This window comes from Pelodiscus sinensis, chromosome 5 (genome assembly GCF_049634645.1).
Source record: "Pelodiscus sinensis isolate JC-2024 chromosome 5, ASM4963464v1, whole genome shotgun sequence".
Taxonomy (NCBI): Eukaryota; Metazoa; Chordata; order Testudines; family Trionychidae; genus Pelodiscus; species Pelodiscus sinensis.
Window position 1 is genome coordinate 7,174,139 of NC_134715.1, and position 19,056 is coordinate 7,193,194.

A 19,056-nucleotide genomic window follows, 5' to 3' on the forward strand; every position below is an offset into this window, starting at 1 on the left:
ATTACCATCAAAGAATGCCTATGAATAAACAATCTTGCTGGAATATTTCTGTTCTATCTCAGTGCAGGAATTACTCATTCACAGGGGTGTAAGTTAATTTTGTTAGCTGGTATATGTGGACAGACTGTTCATGGCTACCACCATTTTTTTTAATAGAAAAAATTGCGTATGTTACACTTGCAGAAATGCCAGGATGGGATATTTAGACACCCATAAGGGAATCAGGCACCCAACTCCTTGAAAAATCATTGACTTTCCTTCAGGAATCGGGGGACCAAATTCCTTCAGACGTCTTTGAAAATCCCTCTCAAAGTTAACAAATCCACCCATCAACTGATGTCTCTTTTCTAGGTTTACACATGAGTATTCCAGTAACTATGGACAAGCCCCACTGCCAGTACTAGTGGGTTTTATAAAGAGTTACTTATCCATGGTTGGGACTTGCTGCATTTCACCCAGCCCTACCGTCTGCTTCTTGAAAGAGGTGAGTATGCCCCTCCTTTGCTTTCCTGCCAGCTTCCACAGCAGGAAAATACCACAGCTTTTTACAATCAATTGCCTCTTCTAGGGGTTCTTTAATCCTGACAGTCCCTATTATAGTGGCATGGTGGGATGTGTAGAAAACGCAGCAACATGCATCATAAATTATATACGCTGTATAGAACAGTGATCAAGTATTACCTAGAATATTCAGGGTGTAGAGATTCAGTCCTGACAGCCACTGACTTTTGATAAAGATTACGCTGTGACTCTCGCTGTTTTGCTCCGTGAGGAAGGGAATAGTTTGCTCTGCATGGCATCCCCCACGTTTGCACTCCTTTAATATTTAATTCTTGAAGTGAAACTCTAACACTCCAAATGAAGCTCAGCCAAAACTCTATTACATTTCACATCGGGACCTTGCTAAATCATGAATGTGGATAGAAGATCTAAGTCGACTCTCTGCGTTCCACTGTGAGCATTTCACACCTCTCTCGTCATCTTACCCACCGTCTGCTTGGTTCTGGCACACATAATGAAAACAAGCTCAATAACGGGTTGGGTTGCAGCATAATCAGTCTGTTTCCCTTATGTAAACCTCAATCTTGTTACACTCAGAGTTGCCGAAGAGAAGAAGGTCACTGCCACCTTCTATTTGTCTTCATTTGGTTTTTTAATAAGGCCACACATAAAATAAGATTTAGCAGAACAGTATAAAGTCTTCCTGCAAGAGATCTATTGCTATGGAGAGTCACTGTAATACACTGCACAATCCCTTAAGGCAGTGGTGAGCACCTTGCAGCCTACAGGCCTGTCTGTTTCCTCCCCCTCCCCATTTGCTGCTTGTGCACTGGAGCACTGGAGTCCCACTCCTTCTACTCCCCCACCCCCAGCATTTTCCGAGTGCCACAAATCTGCTGATTCATGCTCCATCCCCATTTCTCTCCCTCCCTCCCAAAGCCTCGGCATCCCCAAGTCAGCTGTTTGCTGTGTTCTAGCTCTGGGAGGGAGGGGACCGAGTGCGATTCAGCAGATTTGTGCAGCTACAAAAGTGCTGGGAGGGCAGGGGAGGAGCAGTAAGGGTGAGGCTCTAGTGCCCCAGTGTGTGAGAAGGGTATGGAGGAGGGGGACAGACATGCAGCCCACTGAGATGAAGGAGGGCTATTCCTGCAGCCCACTTACTAATCGTGGTTAACAATCGCTGTCTTAAGGCAAACCGAGAGAACACAAGTCATTTCTTTGATGGAGAAAGGAGGCTACTAAACAGCCCTCCCTTACTGGTAACAAAAAGGGGGGTTGCTCTGATTCTATCTCCATGTGCTCTCTACGGGTATGTCTACACTACCCTCCTAGTTCGAACTAGGAGGGTAATGTAGGCATACCGCACTTGCAAATGAAGCCCGGGATTTGAATTTCCTGGGCTTCATTTGCATAAGCGGGGAGCCGCCATTTTTAAAACCCCGCTGCTTCGAACCCCGTGCAGCGCGGCTACACGGGGCACGAACTAGCTAGTTCGAACTAGGCTTCCTATTCCGAACTACCGTTACTCCTCATTTCACTCATTAATGCAGTGGAGGCAGGTGCACCAATTCACTGTGTCTTCAGCCTGCTGGGAAATAAAGCGAACAGCACAAATACAATGTTCATTTCCTACTAAGTGGCACCTGCACATCACCACTCCCGTCATTCCCCGCCATCTGGAAAACCATTGTATATGCTGAGTGCCAAAATTCTGCAGTTTGAAAAGAGGGGAGGAAGCAAAGATGGAGACACCCAAACTGCTGAATTGAAGAGATTCATAAGAAGGGAATTAGTGGCAATCCTGAAGTTCACGATTTGGCTTCCTCAGTATTAGACATTTGGAAATTAGTGTAAATTAGCACTGACTTAGGGACCTCTGTGGTCCTGTACCAACCCACACACCAGGATGAGTGCAAGATGATTAGCAGGCCAGAAAAAAATTATAAACCATTACAACTGAAGAGGAATGTCTCCAAAGCTGAAGTATTGAACTAAAAATGATCTATTCTTAGCTATCATGAGAGCAGATATTGTCCTCTCACTCCAACATGCAATATGTTTATTGAGCCATGTGCAGGTAGATCAGCCTAAAAATGAGGAGTTCCAGAGTTTAGCGAGCTGGGAGAGCCATGGCACATGACAGCATGAGATCCACAAACAAGGGGAGCAGGTCTGAAGCGTTTACTGCAGCAGCTCTCAAACTTTAGCAGATACCGACCAATTTCCCTCTTCAAAGTGTTGCACACAATCATGTCATCTTGGTGTTGTGATGGTGCTTCTGCATGTGTGTGACACACGTCGCTGATTCCATTTGTCCCTCTTTTGGCTGCTGAGAGAATCATATCTTTGCTCGCTCCTTCTCTGCCTATGGGGTGGTTGTTTCCACTCTGATATGGCAGAGAAGAAAGGTTGGAAAATGGGTTTTGGGGGGGGTGATGCTACCACATTCTCTTGTTAGAGTTCCCTGCTCAGAGTGAAACATGTATGTGTGTAATCCTGGGCAACACTCCGATAACCAGCATGCTTCAAGCTTCAGTCCATCGCCACAGGCTGAGGATCACTGCAGTGAGCTTCTCAGCATGGAGATCACGATCTCCCAGAGGCGGGGATAAAATTACAAATTGGTGAGAAGGGATCACACATTGCTAAAGAGTAAAGCAGGCCTGGCTAGATGGGAGAAGGCTCTGGCAGGGAAGCAAAGGGCCCAGGCTGTCAAAGAGAAAGAATCACCCCTCTGGAGAATATTAATCTTTAAGTGAAAGAAAGTAAGTTTGCAATTCTAAATAAAAATAAAGAGATTCAAGAGCTAAAACCCACTTTTTAAAAGGAAGTGAATTATGAGGAAAGGAAATTCAGATGACTGAGAAATTCAGATGACTGAGAAAACCTGAGTGTCTGACATTCCTCAGGACAAGGAAGAGGGCAGCAGCAGTTCATCAACACAGCAACCTGTAAAAACCCTACTTGTTTTCCCCTTTGATATTTTCATTCCCTCTGCTCCTTGTTTCCCACCCACTCCCCTCTCTTTTTCCTTCCCCTCTCTCCCTCCTCCCCTATTTATTTTGGGTCTGCACATTATAAAGTCATAACTCCAGTCATCTGAAGAAGTGGGCTGTGCCCATGAAAGCTCATGATGCCATCTACATGTTTTGTTAGTCTATAAAGTGCTACTAGACCATGGGTTCCCAAACTGCGGGGCGTGTCCCCCTGGGGGGGCATGAAGAAATTCCAGAGGCGGGGGTGAGACGACTCAGCCTCTCCCTTTGCCCCCCTCCCCCCCCCCCATCAGGTTTTGCTGTCCCGGTCAGTTCCTTTTTTATTATTATTATTTTTTGCTCAACAAGTTTTGCTGCTATTTTGGGGGGGAGTGGGAGGTGTGAGGTTTTTCAAAAATCAAAAAGGGGGCGTGATGCTGAAAAGTTTAGGAACCACTATACTAGACCTTTTGTTGTTTTTTAAGTTTATCCTGTACAGAATAACTCAGCTACCCCCTGAAGCAGTGAAAAGAATATTCATCATAGGAAGAATGGGGTGCAGTTGGAGGACCCCAGGTGACAGTCCATCTTACGTGAGCCGAAGGACTATATAAATATCCCCTTGATCCACCACAAAACTGAAAGTCCACAAGTGATAGTGGATGGATAGGAAAGCAGCACTGTTTAGCTCTGAACACCATTGAGGCTTAATGGGGGAATCTGTATTCATTTAGGGTAATAAGCTGGATGGCCAATTGACTGATATGAATGCCCCCCATAGACTATAAGTCCAGGAGTTAATCGGTGTCTAATGCAGTTCTTCTCCTTTCTGTTCCAGAGACTAGAAAGAAAGTCTTCATCCATACTCACCACCCTGTCAAACAGAATTTGTTCCCGCTATGCAGTATATGGGAAAGAAAAATCTAAGTTCAGGTACAAACACAATACTTTATGTTCCATATATTAATGCAGATCAGAAGTGACGGTCTTCATATTTGAATTTCCCATTTACTGTAAATGTGTAATAAGTCACAAAACTTAGTGAATGGGCAACAAACTGGCAGATGAATTTTAATGTTGATAAATGCAAAATAATGCATATTGGAAAACACAACCCCAATTATATGAACAAAATGATCGAGACTAAATTAGCTGTTACCACTCAAGAGAGAGATCTTGGAATCATTGGGGATAGTTTTCTGAAAACATCCACTCAATGTGCAGCAGCAGTCAAAAAAAGCAAACAGAATGTCAGGAATAATTTAAAAAGGGACAGAGAATGAGATAGAAAATATCTTATTGCCTCCATATAAATCCATGGTACGGCCACATCTTGCATATTGCATGCAGATGTGGTCACCTCATCTCAGAAAGAAATATTGGCATTGGAAAAAGTTCAGAAAAGGTCAACAAAAATTATTAGAAGAATGGAATGGCTGCCATATGCGGACAGATGAATAATACTGGGTCTTTTCAGCTTAGAAAAGAGGGGTATGTCTACACTAGAAAGTTAGTTCGAACTAACGGACGTTAGTTCGAACTAACTTTCCTATGCGCTACACTAGCGCTCCGCTAGTTCGAATTTGAATCGAACTAGCGGAGCGCTTAGTTCGAACTAGGTAAACCTCATTTTACGAGGACTAACGCCTAGTTCGAACTAGCTAGTTCGAACTAAGGGCTGTGTAGCCCTTTAGTTCGAACTAGTGGGAGGCTAGCCCTCCCCAGGTTTCCCTGGTGGCCACTCTGGCCAACACCAGGGAAACTCTATGCCCCCCTCCCGGCCCCGGACCCCTTAAAGGGGCACGGGCTGGCTACGGTGCCCGTGCCAGGTGCAAGCCTGCCAGCACCCAGCTAGCAGACCCTGCACCTGGCACGGCACAGAGCCACCCACCCGATGCCCCCCAGCCCACCCCCTCTTGCCGGGACCAGGCTGGCGGCTCCCGGGAGCTTGCCCTGGACCGCAAGAGGCGGGCACCTTCCTGGGCTAGTGCGGACATCGTGGACCTCGTCCACGATCTCCGCACTAGGCACAGGAAAGTGGCCGTCTAGGGCAGGAGAGCTGCCAGCCTGGCCACCCAGGACCAGGTGTGCATGAAAATCAAGGGGGTCCACTGAGACCCCCGACACTGAGCCCTGAGCTTACAATGGCCGTACTGGGTCAGACCAAAGGTCCATCTAGCCCAGTAGCCTGTCTGCCAACAGCGGCCAACCCTAGGGACCCTGGAGGGGATGGACCGAAGACAATGACCAAGCCATTTGTCTCGTGCCATCCCTCTGCAGCCTTCCACAAACTTTGGGCAGGGACACCACTCCTACCCTCTGGCTAATAGGACTCCATGGACCCAACCTCCATCACTTTATCTCACTTCCCTTTAAACTCTGTTCTAGTTCTAGCCTTCACAGCCTCCTGCAGCAAGGAGTTCCACAGGTTAACTATTTGCTTTGTCAAGAACAACAACTTTCTCTTACTAGTTTCAAGCCTGCTACCCATTCCTTTCCTTTGGTGTCCTCTAGTCCTTCTTTATGGGAACTCAGGAAGAACTTTTCTGAATGCACCCTCTCCACCCAACCCCTGCTTTTAGAGACCTCTATCCTGTCCCCCCTCCGTCTCCTCTTTTCTAAGCTGAACAGTCCCAGTCTCTGTAGCCTCTCTTCATCTGGGACCTGTTCCCAACCCCTGATCATGTTAGTTGCCCTCCCCTCTCCCAGCCTTTCTCTTCCCCTCTCCCACCTCCTTTTCCCAGTCTCCCCCAGTTTTTTTCAATAAAGACAGAGTCAATGTTGGAAGAAACGTTATCTTTATTTTGTACATCAATAAGAAGGGGGGCTAGGGAAGGGCAAGTGGAAGGAGGTGAGGGAGGAATGGGGTACGAGCCCCCGATGGGGAGGACTGGGCTGGCTCTGCGGGCTTCTGGGGGTGGAAGCTCTCCTGCAGCCCCCCAATTACTCCCTCTCCCCAGATGGCAGCCTGCGGCAAGTGCAGCCGGGCTGATGGCCGAGTGGTGTGATGTGCCCAGTGTGGGCACTCAGGGCACTCCAAGCCAGAACTTCTTTGCAAGCGGAGCACCCCTTAGAACTGTGTGTCCGGGGTGGGGGTCGGGACCCTTTAAGCGCAGCCCTCGGCTAGCCTGAGACAGTATCTCCATGCTCTAAGTCCTCCTTTTATGCCCTGCCGGCACTGCTTCCGGCCATCCTTAAGCCCTGTTCAGAGTCCACTCAATGTGGACTTACTAGTTCGAACTAGCAAAACGCTAGTTCGAACTAGTTTTTAGTTCTAGATGCGTTAGTTCGAACTAGCTTAGTTCGAATTAACTAATTCGAACTAAGTTAGTTCGAACTAGCGCTGTAGTGTAGACGTACCCGAGGAGACTAAGGGGGAATATGATAGAGGTCGATAAAATCATGACTGGTGTAGAAAAAGTGAATAAGGAAGAGTTATTTACTCTTTCTTATAACATAAGAACTAGGGGTCAGCAAATGAAATTACTAGGTAGCAGGTTTAAAACAAACAAAAGAAAGTACTTCTTCACACAACACACAGTTAACCTGTGGAACTCCTTGCCAGAGGATGTTGTGAAGACTAGGACTTTAACAGGGTTCAAAAAAGAGCTAGATAAATTCATGGAAGATAGGTCTATCAATGGCTATTAGCCAGGATGGGCAGGAACAGTGTCCTTAGCCTGTTTGTCAGAAGGTAAGGATGGATGACGGGATGGATCATTTGATGATTTCGTGTTCTGTTCATTGCCTCTGGGCACCTGTCATTGGCCACTATCAGAAGACAGGATACTGAGCTAGATGGAGCTTTGGTCTAACCCAGTATGGCCGTTCTTATGTAAGATTTAGCAGGATCTGAAAAATAAATAAGTGCTGTATTGCATTTTGTGGAAAAGTGATGTACTTGGTAGAGATACGGAGCAAGCAGTCTAACCTATTACTATTCTTTTGTACCATGTCAGAGCTTGCTTAGATGGGCTCTCATTCAACCCAAAATTATTTCAACTGATATGATTAAAGACCTCTCTTGGGTGCTGGAGTCTCAAATCCAGTAAGAAGGGTGATTAAGAAGCATATACTGTTTCTAGCCTGCAGAGATAAAGCAGAGTAGATTGGGCTTTGTAATGAAATTGTGAATAGGGAGGCTGTTGTTTATATACTGAATACAGAGAGAAAGATATGAACGCTTTGGGCTCTTGACTGGTACCAGAAGGTGGGAAAATATCAGAGCACACGAGTGTATCCGGATGTGTCTACACTTGCACCCTCTTTCGAGAGAGGGATGCAAATGAGGACATTCGAAATTGCAAATGAAGCCGGGATTTAACTATTCCACGCTTCATTTGCATATTCGCGTTATGGCGCTATTTTGAAATAACAGACACTGTTAAGACGTGGTATATTTTGAGAGAAAACCCTTCTCTTGAAATAACTGGTAAACCTCATTGTATGAGGAATAAGGGTTATTTCGAGACAAGGGTTTTCTCTCGAAATAACCATGTCTTAACAGCATCTGTTATTTCGAAATAGCGCCATAACGCAAATATGCAAATGAAGCGTGGGATAGTTAAATCCCAGCTTCATTTGCAATTCTGAATGTCTTCATTTGCATCCCTCTCTCGAAGAAGGTGCAAGTGTAGATACACCCTCAGGGATAAAGGTGGCAAGTGCTCATGGATACTCTTGGTTTCAGAGTTAAATATGGGTATGAAGCCATGTTTCTGGATTTCCCAGCTATTTAGGCCATTATCTCACATGAGATGTCCTAGGTTTGGCACTATGATGAATGTGCTGCTTTTCAGAGCTGCTGAAAATCAATTGGTCAGCACCTCTGAAAACCCAGGGAGAGAGGTGACTACATTTAGGGTTGAAAATGCTGGTCTGTTTCTTTCCCAACGACAGTGTTTTAATGAGAGTCTTTGCTCAAGGTATGCATCTTTCAAGCCATCAGTCTATCCTTACACAGGGCCAAAGGGAGGCATCTCTACTCACTAGTCACCCGGCCACCATTGCTCAGGCATCATTCCCAGTGACTGGACTGGGAACTTGCCAGAGTAGAACCCCAGCTCGTCACTTCTGCTTGCCATCCTGTCTGCATGGGTCTGCATGGGTCTTCCATGGCCTGGTCCTCCAGCCAAGTCACATATGAGTTCAAAGTTCAGTCCCCTTCCAGGGCACTCAAAGTCCCGACACACACACAAGCTCCTGAACGCAACTCACCGTCCTTCCTGAGCTTCTCTTCAGTCCCCTGCTCCACGCCCAACCAGAAAGCCTCCCCCATACAGAAGCCTGCCCTATGGGTCTCTTCTATCCTTTAGTCCCCCTCCCGGAGTCTCACCCCCAGCATGGTCTCCTTGGACACCGAATCCCTTGTTCCAAGGGTGCATCAGCATAGTTAGTTCTATTCCCATGGCTCTGTTCTTCAGCCATACACAACACCAAACGGGTAGGCCTTCCTGTACAAATACTGCTACGGCTACTGCTCCCTCAACTTGTGTAAGGCCCAGTGGGTCTATACCAGGCCTGCACAACTCGGAAAGCGACGAGGGCCATATCACTCCAAAGAAAACAGCTGCGGGCCGCAAGCAGAGATTCTCTCCCAAAAAATACCAACCACACGGCTAAAAACTTTTTTGAGCAAAAAAACCAACCAAACAAAAAAAACACCGCGTGTCTCCACTTGGCCCCCTGACATTTGTCTCTCCTTCACCCTGCCCCTTGGTGTCTTTCCCTTTCTCCTGATCTGCCCCCTTCCCCTCAGCACAAGCTCCTTCCCCTCCCCTACCTGGCTTCTGCCTTTTTGAATCCAGCAGTTGCCGGCCATGACGCCCTCTGGCTCATGCCCACCCTCTAGCTCGCACCCTGCCTCCTCGCGCTGGAGCTGCACGCAGGCAGCCCGGCGGTGAGAATTGCCGCACTTCCCCCTCCCCAGCAGCGCTCCGCTCTTCCGCCCAGCCAACAGATCGGATGGGGCCGCGCCACCTGTAGTTGTCATGTGCCACACAGTGAGCCCCTGTGGGCCGCATGCGGCCCTTGGGCCGTATTTTGTCCAGGCCTGGTCTATACATAGGCCTGCAGGGATGCCAGGAAGTGAGCACCACCTCCATCCACACTGTTACCAGCTCCTGCAACCCAACCCAAGACTCATTGCAGACCCATAGGAAGTCCCACCTCGGGGGGAGGGCTTGACAGACAACAGCATCATGGCATTTGATTGACTCCCCACTCTCTATAAAACACAAGGAGCAATCCAGGAAGTGGTCAGGCAGTAACGCAGAGTGCTAGCTGGCAGCCATGAACACCCTGTATTCTCAGTGCCTGAACTCCCAGTATTGACCTCAATTCTGACATGGACTGCGACCCCCCACTGGAATACCAATGAGAATGCTGATAGCTGGTATTGGCCCTCAGCCTGCTCCCCCAACCTGTCTCTAGCTCTGCTTTTTGGCCAGACCTGCTGCCTGATGGTTGATCCTAATACTTACTGTAAACCTCAGCTGTCGATCTTGCTACTATTCCTCCCACTTTCACTCAAGCTTCTGACAGGCTGCTTATAAGGCCCATGTTCCTGATGGATCACTGCCTAACTCAGACTAGGAGGCAATCAGTCATTATCTCCACTGGCGTGGGTTGTGTGTCTAATTGAGGTTTCCTCTCCCTCTTCTAGCAACAAAATCACACCACTCTCTTATTTTTAGTCCATATTCTTTTAAAAACCGTAAGAGGTGTGCAGCTCATCTTATCCAGTTGAGCACTAAAGTATGGGCAATGTCTTTTCTCTGCTCATGGTTGAACATTCAGGAAAGACTACACCGAATTTGCTTTCTTTCCAATCTTTTGCAGCCTTACTGGTACATAGCATGAAACAAGCAAATCTCTTTTAAGTGACTCATGTTCTAAACCTATGGAATTTGCCCTACAAATATCAGTGGATAGGATTTCAGAAAGGGAAGCTGGCTTTGGAATGGCTAAAATACTTAATTCCCTTTTGCATTTTGTGACTGTCTAGCACCTTAATCATGCTTGCGCAGAAGATACCCTCTGCCTCGTTTGAGGACATTTCCCCGCTAGCGGAAGACTCTGGTGAGGTGTTTTCCAAGTGCTGCAACTCCATGGCTGAAGACTGCATGCCGAAGGAGGTAGGAACCCCAGAATTCATGACAAACAGGCCTCTTTCATCACCGATCACAGTCGCTCGTCACTTTGTGGAGCCCGCAACCCAGAATTCGGCCCCAAAGGCCGGGCCACAAAAGCTTGTGAGATTTGGATCAAAGGGAGAAACAAAGTGGGGGTTGGGTGCTTTGAGGAATAGATGGAGCACCCTATCAGGTGCTGAGCATCAGACGGAGCATGGTGGGGATGGTCAGTGGGGCTGGCAGAGGTGTGATGCTGGGAAGGGAGTTTGGGAGGGGAGGGAGAGCGGCTGGGTTGAGACAGTGGTGGACGGTTGCTAAGACTGTTTCCCTCCTCTTCTCCCGCCTCTGTCTGCTTAACGCTCACTTCACTGGGTGCTGCTTCTGGAGGCTGGGAGGCTGGCTCCACAGTGTCTAGAGGCACCATATCCCCTACCCATACACAACACCAGGCTGCAAGGCCTCCCCGCACCCAGACAAATACTGCTGCCACTATAGTCTCTCCCACACTGAGCTTCCTCAGCCCATGCAAGCCCCGGGGACCTATCCGCAAGCCAGCAGGGTTGCCAGGCAGTGACCAGAACCTCCACACTGACACCTGTCACCAGCTCTTGCACCCCAACCCAGGACCCATTGCAGACACAGGCCACAGGAAATCCCACCTCAGGAGGGCTGATAGAACTAGGTACTCTAGGTGACTGGGGGAGGGGAAGGCAGAGATGTCTGTGGTGACTGGGTCGGAGATGGAAGAGGGGTACGGTGGCAGGAAGAGCAGAAGACAGAAAGGGGAGAACAAGATGCTCTGGAGCCTACAAACTGCAGGATTTGGCTTTTTTCTCCACAGTCCATGAAGTAAGGGTCACGCACTGTGGGTTGAGAAACATTGAGTCCAGCTTCCCTGCCATTGTAGGAGTCTACCACACAGTAGACTGGGGCGTGCTTTGAAGGGAGTTAGGAACCAAAACGCTTTTCACAATCTGGGCCGAAGTGCACAAGCTTCGGCAGTGCTATCTTTTCATTCTTGAAAGGGGCCTGTTTTGTTTCTGCTGCTTATTCCCTCCTGGTTTCCTTTTTCTTAGTTTCCAATGACTGTCTTAATTAAAAAGATGTCTTTAAAATGGTATCTGGGGAGAGCAACATGAGTGATTCTATTTAATTTCCCACTTTATGTAGTTATTTATTTATTTTTGTGTTCGTAATTGAGTTTTCAAAACACCAGCCAGTTTGTTGGAATAATAATCACTTCTGCTGCTAATTGTTTTTCCTAGGTCTTTATTTACTCTTCCTCATGGAAGAAGAAGTTACAAGACAGATTTCACTATATGATAGGTGCCCATCAAATTGCTGTGGGGTTTGAGTAAATAACCCACTGAAAACTGTTTTATTCGGTTTCTGTTGTGACTCACCCATTAGTTTCCCTCCTAGGTAATAATGTATCTGTGGAGGAAATGTTTTCCTAACCTCAGTCGTTAGGCTTTATGTCGGAACGTTTGGGGGGGTTAATATCAGTTATACAGATTTTTTTATCCTAGATAGGCAAATCAAGGATTCTATTCTTGAGAAGATGGCGTTTTTCAGCAGCGACTCATAACCTAGGATATCTCAGTTTTGTGTTGCCCAGTTTGATACACTTACAGGGCTCTCAATTTCACAGAGTGAGTGCTCAGCACTTTCTAAAAAAGTCACTTTTATGGCATCCCATATAGGGCACCTAAATCCTCTAGTTACTTTTGAGTGTCTTGGCCTCAATGTCTAATCCTCTTCTAAAACCTACTTCGCTATTACAATACTGTCTCGTGACAGTAAAATCCATGTGTGAAAAGTTGGCTTTGACTGATTACCATCAAGATGCTATGGACTCTGAGTCTTTGAAAACTGACACATGGCTCTGAACATGGCACCCAGCCCTGCCTTCCAAGTCCAATATCAAAAATCACCAGCTGGACTTAGTGGCATTTGTGACAATAAAAATGTTAAGCCACTTTTCAGAGGCTGCAAAAGCCAGAGTCGTGTCTTTTTGGTATCTCAGCCAGCAGGAATCGGTTCTGATGCTGTCATTTTTCTCTATGGCTGTGTCTACACTGGCATGAATTTCTGGAAATGCTTAAAACGGAATACTATTCCGTTTTCAGTTTTTCCGGAAAAGGAGCGTCTACATTGGCAGGCTGCTTTTCCGGAAAAGCCCTTTTTCCGGAAAAGCGTCTGTGGCCAATGTAGACGCGCTTTTCCGGAAAAGACTACTGGGCTGTCTACACTGGCCCTTTTCCGGAACAGTGTTCCGGAATAAGGACTTATGCCCGAGCGGGAGCAGAATAGTTTTTCCGGAATAGCAGCTGATTTTGTACAGTAGAGCATCGTTGCTTTTCTGGAAATTCAAGGGCCAGTGTAGACAGCTCGCAGCTTATTCCGGAAAAGCGGCTGATTTTCTGGAATAAGTGGCCCAGTGTAGACACAGCCTCCGTGTTTTCATTGTTTTACATGTCGTCCTTTGGAGAGTGTTTGGGATCTGGAGTTGTCTGACAGCACAGAAGGAAATTTCTCTCCAGCTTGTACAATTCACTTATGGTCTTCTGTACTCACTTGTTTTTTCTGACCCTGAACTCCAGAAGCTGGATCCAAAGCCCAGGCAGTAACTGGGAAATGCTGTTGCTCCAAACACAACAGACTTATTATTAATCATAGAGAAGGTAATGGAGGCATGAGCTCCGGGCTGGAAGTCAGGAGGTTCTGAGTGGCAATCGCAGTTTTGCCATTTCCTCAACTTCTTCTTTGTTTCCCCATCTGGAAATGGAGATGGACCCACATATTTCCTAAGGTCACAGTAGTCAGTGTCTGCACACTGCTTAGAACAGGTAAACCTTTATAAAAAGGCCTGGTCACCCTGTACTTTAGCCCTGAAACTCTTTTCTGTCTTCTCTACAGCTGTCAGAACTCACCACAAAAATTTGCGCTAAACTCTCATCCAAGGACAAAAGATTTGCTGATTGTTGCAAAGGAAAAAGTCTCATGGAAAACTACTTGTGCATGTATTCGCTGCCACCTGCCAAATCCCCTCAACTGCCGGAAAACCAAAAGCTCACAGACGAACAGCTGTGCACGGCCGATGGGAGCCACCAGACAGATCGGTATGTGGCCTTCTTGCTCTCCTCCTTAGCTCACACGGAACAGGGGTTATCGCTGTCGAGCTGGAATCGTAGTTTCATTCTAGTGCTTTGCAGGAGCATTGGCTTCATGGCCTTTGAACTATGATTATTCATAACAGTCGTATTTCAGCAGGATTGAGAGATTCTCATTGAGACAGGGCCCCAACATGCTAGGTGCTCACCCTAACCCTGCCCCAGATTATTAACCAGACCAGACAGGCAAACGGTGTGAGGGAAAGGAAGTACTATGATGTGAAAAGAGACACAGAGAGACTAGCACAAGGACACCTGGGGAGTCAGTGTCAGAGATAAGAATCTGTCCCAGTCCTGTGCCTTCCTCTTGTTTTCTTGTGTTCTCTTGTCTTCTTGTGTTTTCTTGTGTTCTCTTGTTTTCTTGTTTTCTTGTTGCAGATTCATGTTTGAGGAAACACGCAGGCACACCAACATCCCAGTGGTATTCCTCAGTAAGGTGTACGATGCTACCCATAATCTCATCAATGAATGCTGTAGTGATGCAGATGCCACCACTTGTCTCGCTACCAAGGTAACAAGCGTAATACTTTTCTCTTGCACATTTGGACGCCCTCTGCCTTGCTCTGACGTTTCTCCATCCCCTAAAATCTTTCCCAAACTCACACAACGCTCGTATGTGCCAGCCATAGCTAACAGATCGGTACCACGCAGTGTGACAGGTAAGGGGATGTCTTTGGTGATGGAAATGTTCCTTTCTTTCTGCTCTGCAGAGGCTACTGCTGAGGGGGGAGATACTCAAATTCCTCGCAAAGGCCGTTGAGCTATGTGGAGAATATTACGACTTGACCTTCCTTGAATTCAAGCAGAAGTAAGAATTCCATTCTAGACCTTCCTGAACCTACTTCCGTTCTTTGCTCCTAACGCAGCTCCCCCGTTCTTGACTAATAGGGCACTGCCTGCAACAGCAGTTTTCAAACTTTTTTTTCTCGTGACCCCCTTGAAGAAAATGGTAGAAGCCCACGACTCAACACAATTTGACTGGAGTGTGGGCTCCCAGGTGGGGCCGAGGGTGAGAGCTTTGGAGTGTAGGAGGGGGCTCTGGCTTTCCGTGGGAGGCTCAGGGCTGGGCCAAGAAGGGCTCCCAGTCAGTGGTGCAGTGGGGTGCTAAGGCAGCTCCTTGCCTTTCCTGGCAGCACAGACCAGGCTGCGCCCCAGAAACAGCCAGCAGCAGGTTCCCAGCCAATGGGAGTGCAGAGCTAGTGCTCGGGGCAGTGGCTGTCCACAGAGCTCTGTGCGCTCCCCCCACACACACACATACACACCCCAACTAGTAGCCAGGGCTGCTACTAGTCACTTCTGGAGCTGCCTTAGCACCTCCACTGGACACACCTGGTCTCCCTGCAGCACCGAAACCCAGTGCCTGACATTCCACTACCCAGTCCTGGGTCCCGACCCATCATTTGAAAACCACTGGCCTACAATATGTCTTGGATATATGATCTGGAGAAAGGGGTAAGCAGTGAGGTGGTAAAGTTTGCAGATGATACCAAACTGTTTAGGATAGTCAAGACAGAAGCAGACTGTGAGGGACTCCAAAAAGATCTCACGAAACTGAGTGATTGGGCAACAAAATGACAAATGAAATTTAATGTGGATAAGTGTAAAGTAATGCACATTGGGAAAAATAACCCCAACTATACGTACAGGAAAGAGATCTTGGAGTTATCATGGATAGTTCCCTGAAAACTTCCACACAGTGTGCAGCGGCGGTCAAAAAGGCAAATAGGATGCGAGGAATTATTAAGAAAGGGATAGAAAATAAGACACAGAATATCTTACTGCCCCTGTATAAAACTATGGTACGCCCACATCTTGAATACTGTGTACAGATGTGGTCTCCTCACCTCAAAAAAGATATTTTGGCCTTAGAAGGGGTTCAGAAAAGGGCAACTAAAATGATTAGGGGTTTGGAACGGGTCCCATATGAGGAGAGGTTAAAGCGACAGGGACTTTTCAGTTTAGAAAAGAGGAGATTGAGGGGGGATATGATAGAGGTATATAAAATTATGAGTGGTGTGAAGAGGGCGGATAAAGAAAGGTTATTTATTAGTTCCCATAATAGAAGAACTAGGGGACACCAAATGAAATTAATCGGTAGCAGGTTTAAAACTAATAAAAGAAAGTTCTTCTTCACACAGCGTGTAGTCAACCTGTGGAACTCCTTGCCAGAGGAGGCTGTGAAGGCTAGGACTATAACAGAGTTTAAAGAGAAGCTAGATAAATTCATGGAGGTTAGGTCCATAAAAGGCTATTAGCCAGGGGATAGAAATGGTGTCCCTGGCCTCTGTTTGTCAGAGGCTGGAGAGGGATGGCAGGAGATAAATCGCTTGATCGTTGTCTTCGGTCCACCCTCTCTGTGGCACCTGGTGCTGGCCACTGTCGGCAGACAGGCTACTGGGCTAGATGGACCTTTGGTCTGACCCAGTACAGCCGTTCTTATGTTCTTATGGATATTCCTATGCCTTTTTAACCACCTTCATTTCCGCTGTGTCTTTGCCTCTTTCAAGTTCATTTTTCTAGAGCTGTCCTGGTGACTTTCACTGGCAGGAGCATTTGGGCACACATGGCCATCTGAAGTGAATCCTCTCCACTATTCACTGCAACCTTTGTTGAAAAGTGGACTCCTCAAATCACAGCATAGAAATAGACCATGTGACCTGTGTCCAGACGAAAACACGCAGAATTAAGGGGTCTGTACATTACCTGTGGCCCACAGGAGATGTCCCTTGAAAGGAAAGCAGACAATATCTTCTGCCTGCGTTAGTTTTAAGGTGGGGCTGCTAGTTGCTGAGGTTGCTGGTGGGCAGTGTTCTCTGTAAACTGTGGGCATGGGCGACCATCCAGGAAAGAGTCAGGGGATGCCAAGCTGATTAGCAGAATGCCCACAGTGCCCACCGCCGGCAGAATGTGTTTCTATTGGTGGTGCACATCCATACATATCTTGGTGCACATAACAAAATTTATTCCACACAAAGATAACACAAATTAGAGGGAGCATTGCTGGTGGGTGCAGTGAATCAGGCTGGTTGAGTGCTGTCCTGTGCTCCTTAAAGTCAGTGAGTGTTTTATCATGGATGCATTTGTACATGAATTAAACAGCTCATTGGTGTAATTTTTAGTGCTTATTCTGTCACTGAAGTGTCCTTCAAAATCTGACCTGTGCCACTACATTGCAGACTAAAAGAGAGCTTCAGCAAGACTATGCCGGACGCAACCCCAGACGTCCTCACAGAGCTGGTGGAGAAGAGAGCCAATTTCGCCTCCACGTGCTGTATTATGAATGCACCTCCTGTGTCCTGTGGCTTGAAGGTAACGTGCTCTCTCTTTCTCTGCTCTCTTCCATGGATAGACCTTGGTGGTCATCTGCCATGTGACCTCTCCTGCCGCTGAGGCAACTACATTTAGGGTCAAATCTCCACACCTCCCAAAGAGCCAGCTTTTGTCTTCGCTAGGGATCCTCGATAAAGCCATGGAGGAGGGAACCTGCCCTACCCCCAAAGTCCTGGAGTCCTTACGCTTCAGTAGCTTTCTTACTGATTCCGTCATTGCTCTGGGAGGGCACTGTCCAGTGAATGCAGGCACCGGTGGGTTCTTTGTCCCTGAATCCATCTAAGCCCTACTACCTCTCTTCCTATCTGCGGGTGCAACAAGAGGCCCCTGCAGAACCGGCAGCCCCCAATTCCTTCCCAGGGTTCTACCTCCACCCTTGCGTCCAACGCCCAGACTCCTCCTGGAGCACCAAGCGGGGTTACCCTGAAGGAGAAGTTCCCTTATTTTTTGACTGCGTGCACTACACTCCCTTGTGCTGCCCATACTCCACCTTACCCCATGCCCACTGGAGAGGATACTACAGTATTAGCATGGGCCAGTGGGCATGAAGGGGGCCATGCTTAGCCTCCATATAGGGGCCCAAGAGAAAGTATGCTACAGGAATACTTAGTAGTGATGGCGCGCTCTAAGGCCAGGTCTGTACTAGACCCAGAAGGTCGGGTTAAGGTACGCAACTCCAGCTGTGTAAATAGCATAGCTGGAGTCAACTTACCTTCAGCCGAGCTTGGCACCGTCTTCCCAGTGGCAAACGCTCCCATCGGCTTCCCTTACTCCTCGCGACTGCAAAGAGTGCTAGTGCTGACCAGGGGCACCCTCACCGGGGGTGCTCTTTAATAGACCCGCTAAATTGAACACCAATTCAACTTAGGTCACATCTATATTGGGCACCAACTCTCCAGTGCCCAATATAGATGTGACCTAAGTGGCACCCTTGGCGGGTGTCCAGGCAGTACCAGTACCAGATTACCTGGGGTGATTAAGCCCTCTTGACTCAATATCCACACTTAATGCTTCTTACTTTCCTGGCAAGTGGCCAGTAGCTCAACAAACAAGCCATCTTTATCAATGACCTTGAAGAAAACAAATCCTCACTGATAAATTTTGCAGATGACCATAAAGAGAAAATCAAGGCAAATAATAAAGAGGAGAGGTCATTGATTCATTCAGAGCTATTTGGATCACGCAGTGAACAGCCCACAAGCAAACAATCTGCATTTTAATATAGTTAAATGTAAACGTATATGTGTGGGAACAAAAATTTTGTAGGCCATGCTCACAGGATGGAGGACTCTGTCCTGGAAAGCAGTGACTCTGAAAAAGATTTGAGGGTCTCAGCAGATAATCAGCTGAATATGAGCTCCTAAGGTTCAGAATGGTAGCCAAGTTGGTCTGTAAGGGTGTGTCTAGACTACAGGGTTTTGTTGACAAAAGTGGACTTTTGTCGACAAAACTATACCTGCATCTACACTACCGCCGAGTTCTATCGACAGTAAGTAAACCTCATTCTATAATGCCTTTTTTCGACAGAGTTATGTCGAAAAAACACACTATTGCATCCACACTTTGCTTTTTCAAAAAAGAACGTCTAGACTGTTGAAAAAGTGGCTTGCTTTGTCAACAGAACTGGCTGTAGTCTAGATGCTCTTTGTCGACAGAGGCTTTGTCAACAGTATCTGTCGACAAAGCCTCTGTCAAAAAAAGCCTATAGTCTAGACATACCTTAAGTCCTGTGGCACCTTAGGGTGTGTCTAGACTACATGGCTCCGTTAACGGAGCCATGTAAATTAGTTTATTCAGCATAGTCAAAGGAGTGGGGATTTAAATAATCCCTGCTTCATTAAAATAAACATGGCTGCCGCGCTGTGCCGACGATCAGCTGATTCAACACAGCGCGGCAGTCTAGACGCGGATCTGTCGGCTGGGGAAGCCTTTGCCGACCGATCC

The 19,056-nt window shown here is 47.3% G+C and overlaps 1 protein-coding gene across 1 annotated transcript in view; it reads left to right on the forward strand.

Moving 5' to 3' along the window:
- The window catches only part of GC (GC vitamin D binding protein), a 49,331-nt gene that overhangs the window by 26,805 nt on the left and 3,470 nt on the right, over nt 1–19,056 (forward strand). The window contains exons 5-11 of the mRNA XM_075929412.1: nt 352–484; nt 4,315–4,409; nt 10,483–10,612; nt 13,529–13,731; nt 14,161–14,293; nt 14,493–14,590; nt 16,959–17,091. Of these exons, the coding sequence (XP_075785527.1) occupies nt 352–484; nt 4,315–4,409; nt 10,483–10,612; nt 13,529–13,731; nt 14,161–14,293; nt 14,493–14,590; nt 16,959–17,091 (925 nt within the window). The remainder of the gene's footprint in view (nt 1–351; nt 485–4,314; nt 4,410–10,482; nt 10,613–13,528; nt 13,732–14,160; nt 14,294–14,492; nt 14,591–16,958; nt 17,092–19,056) is intronic.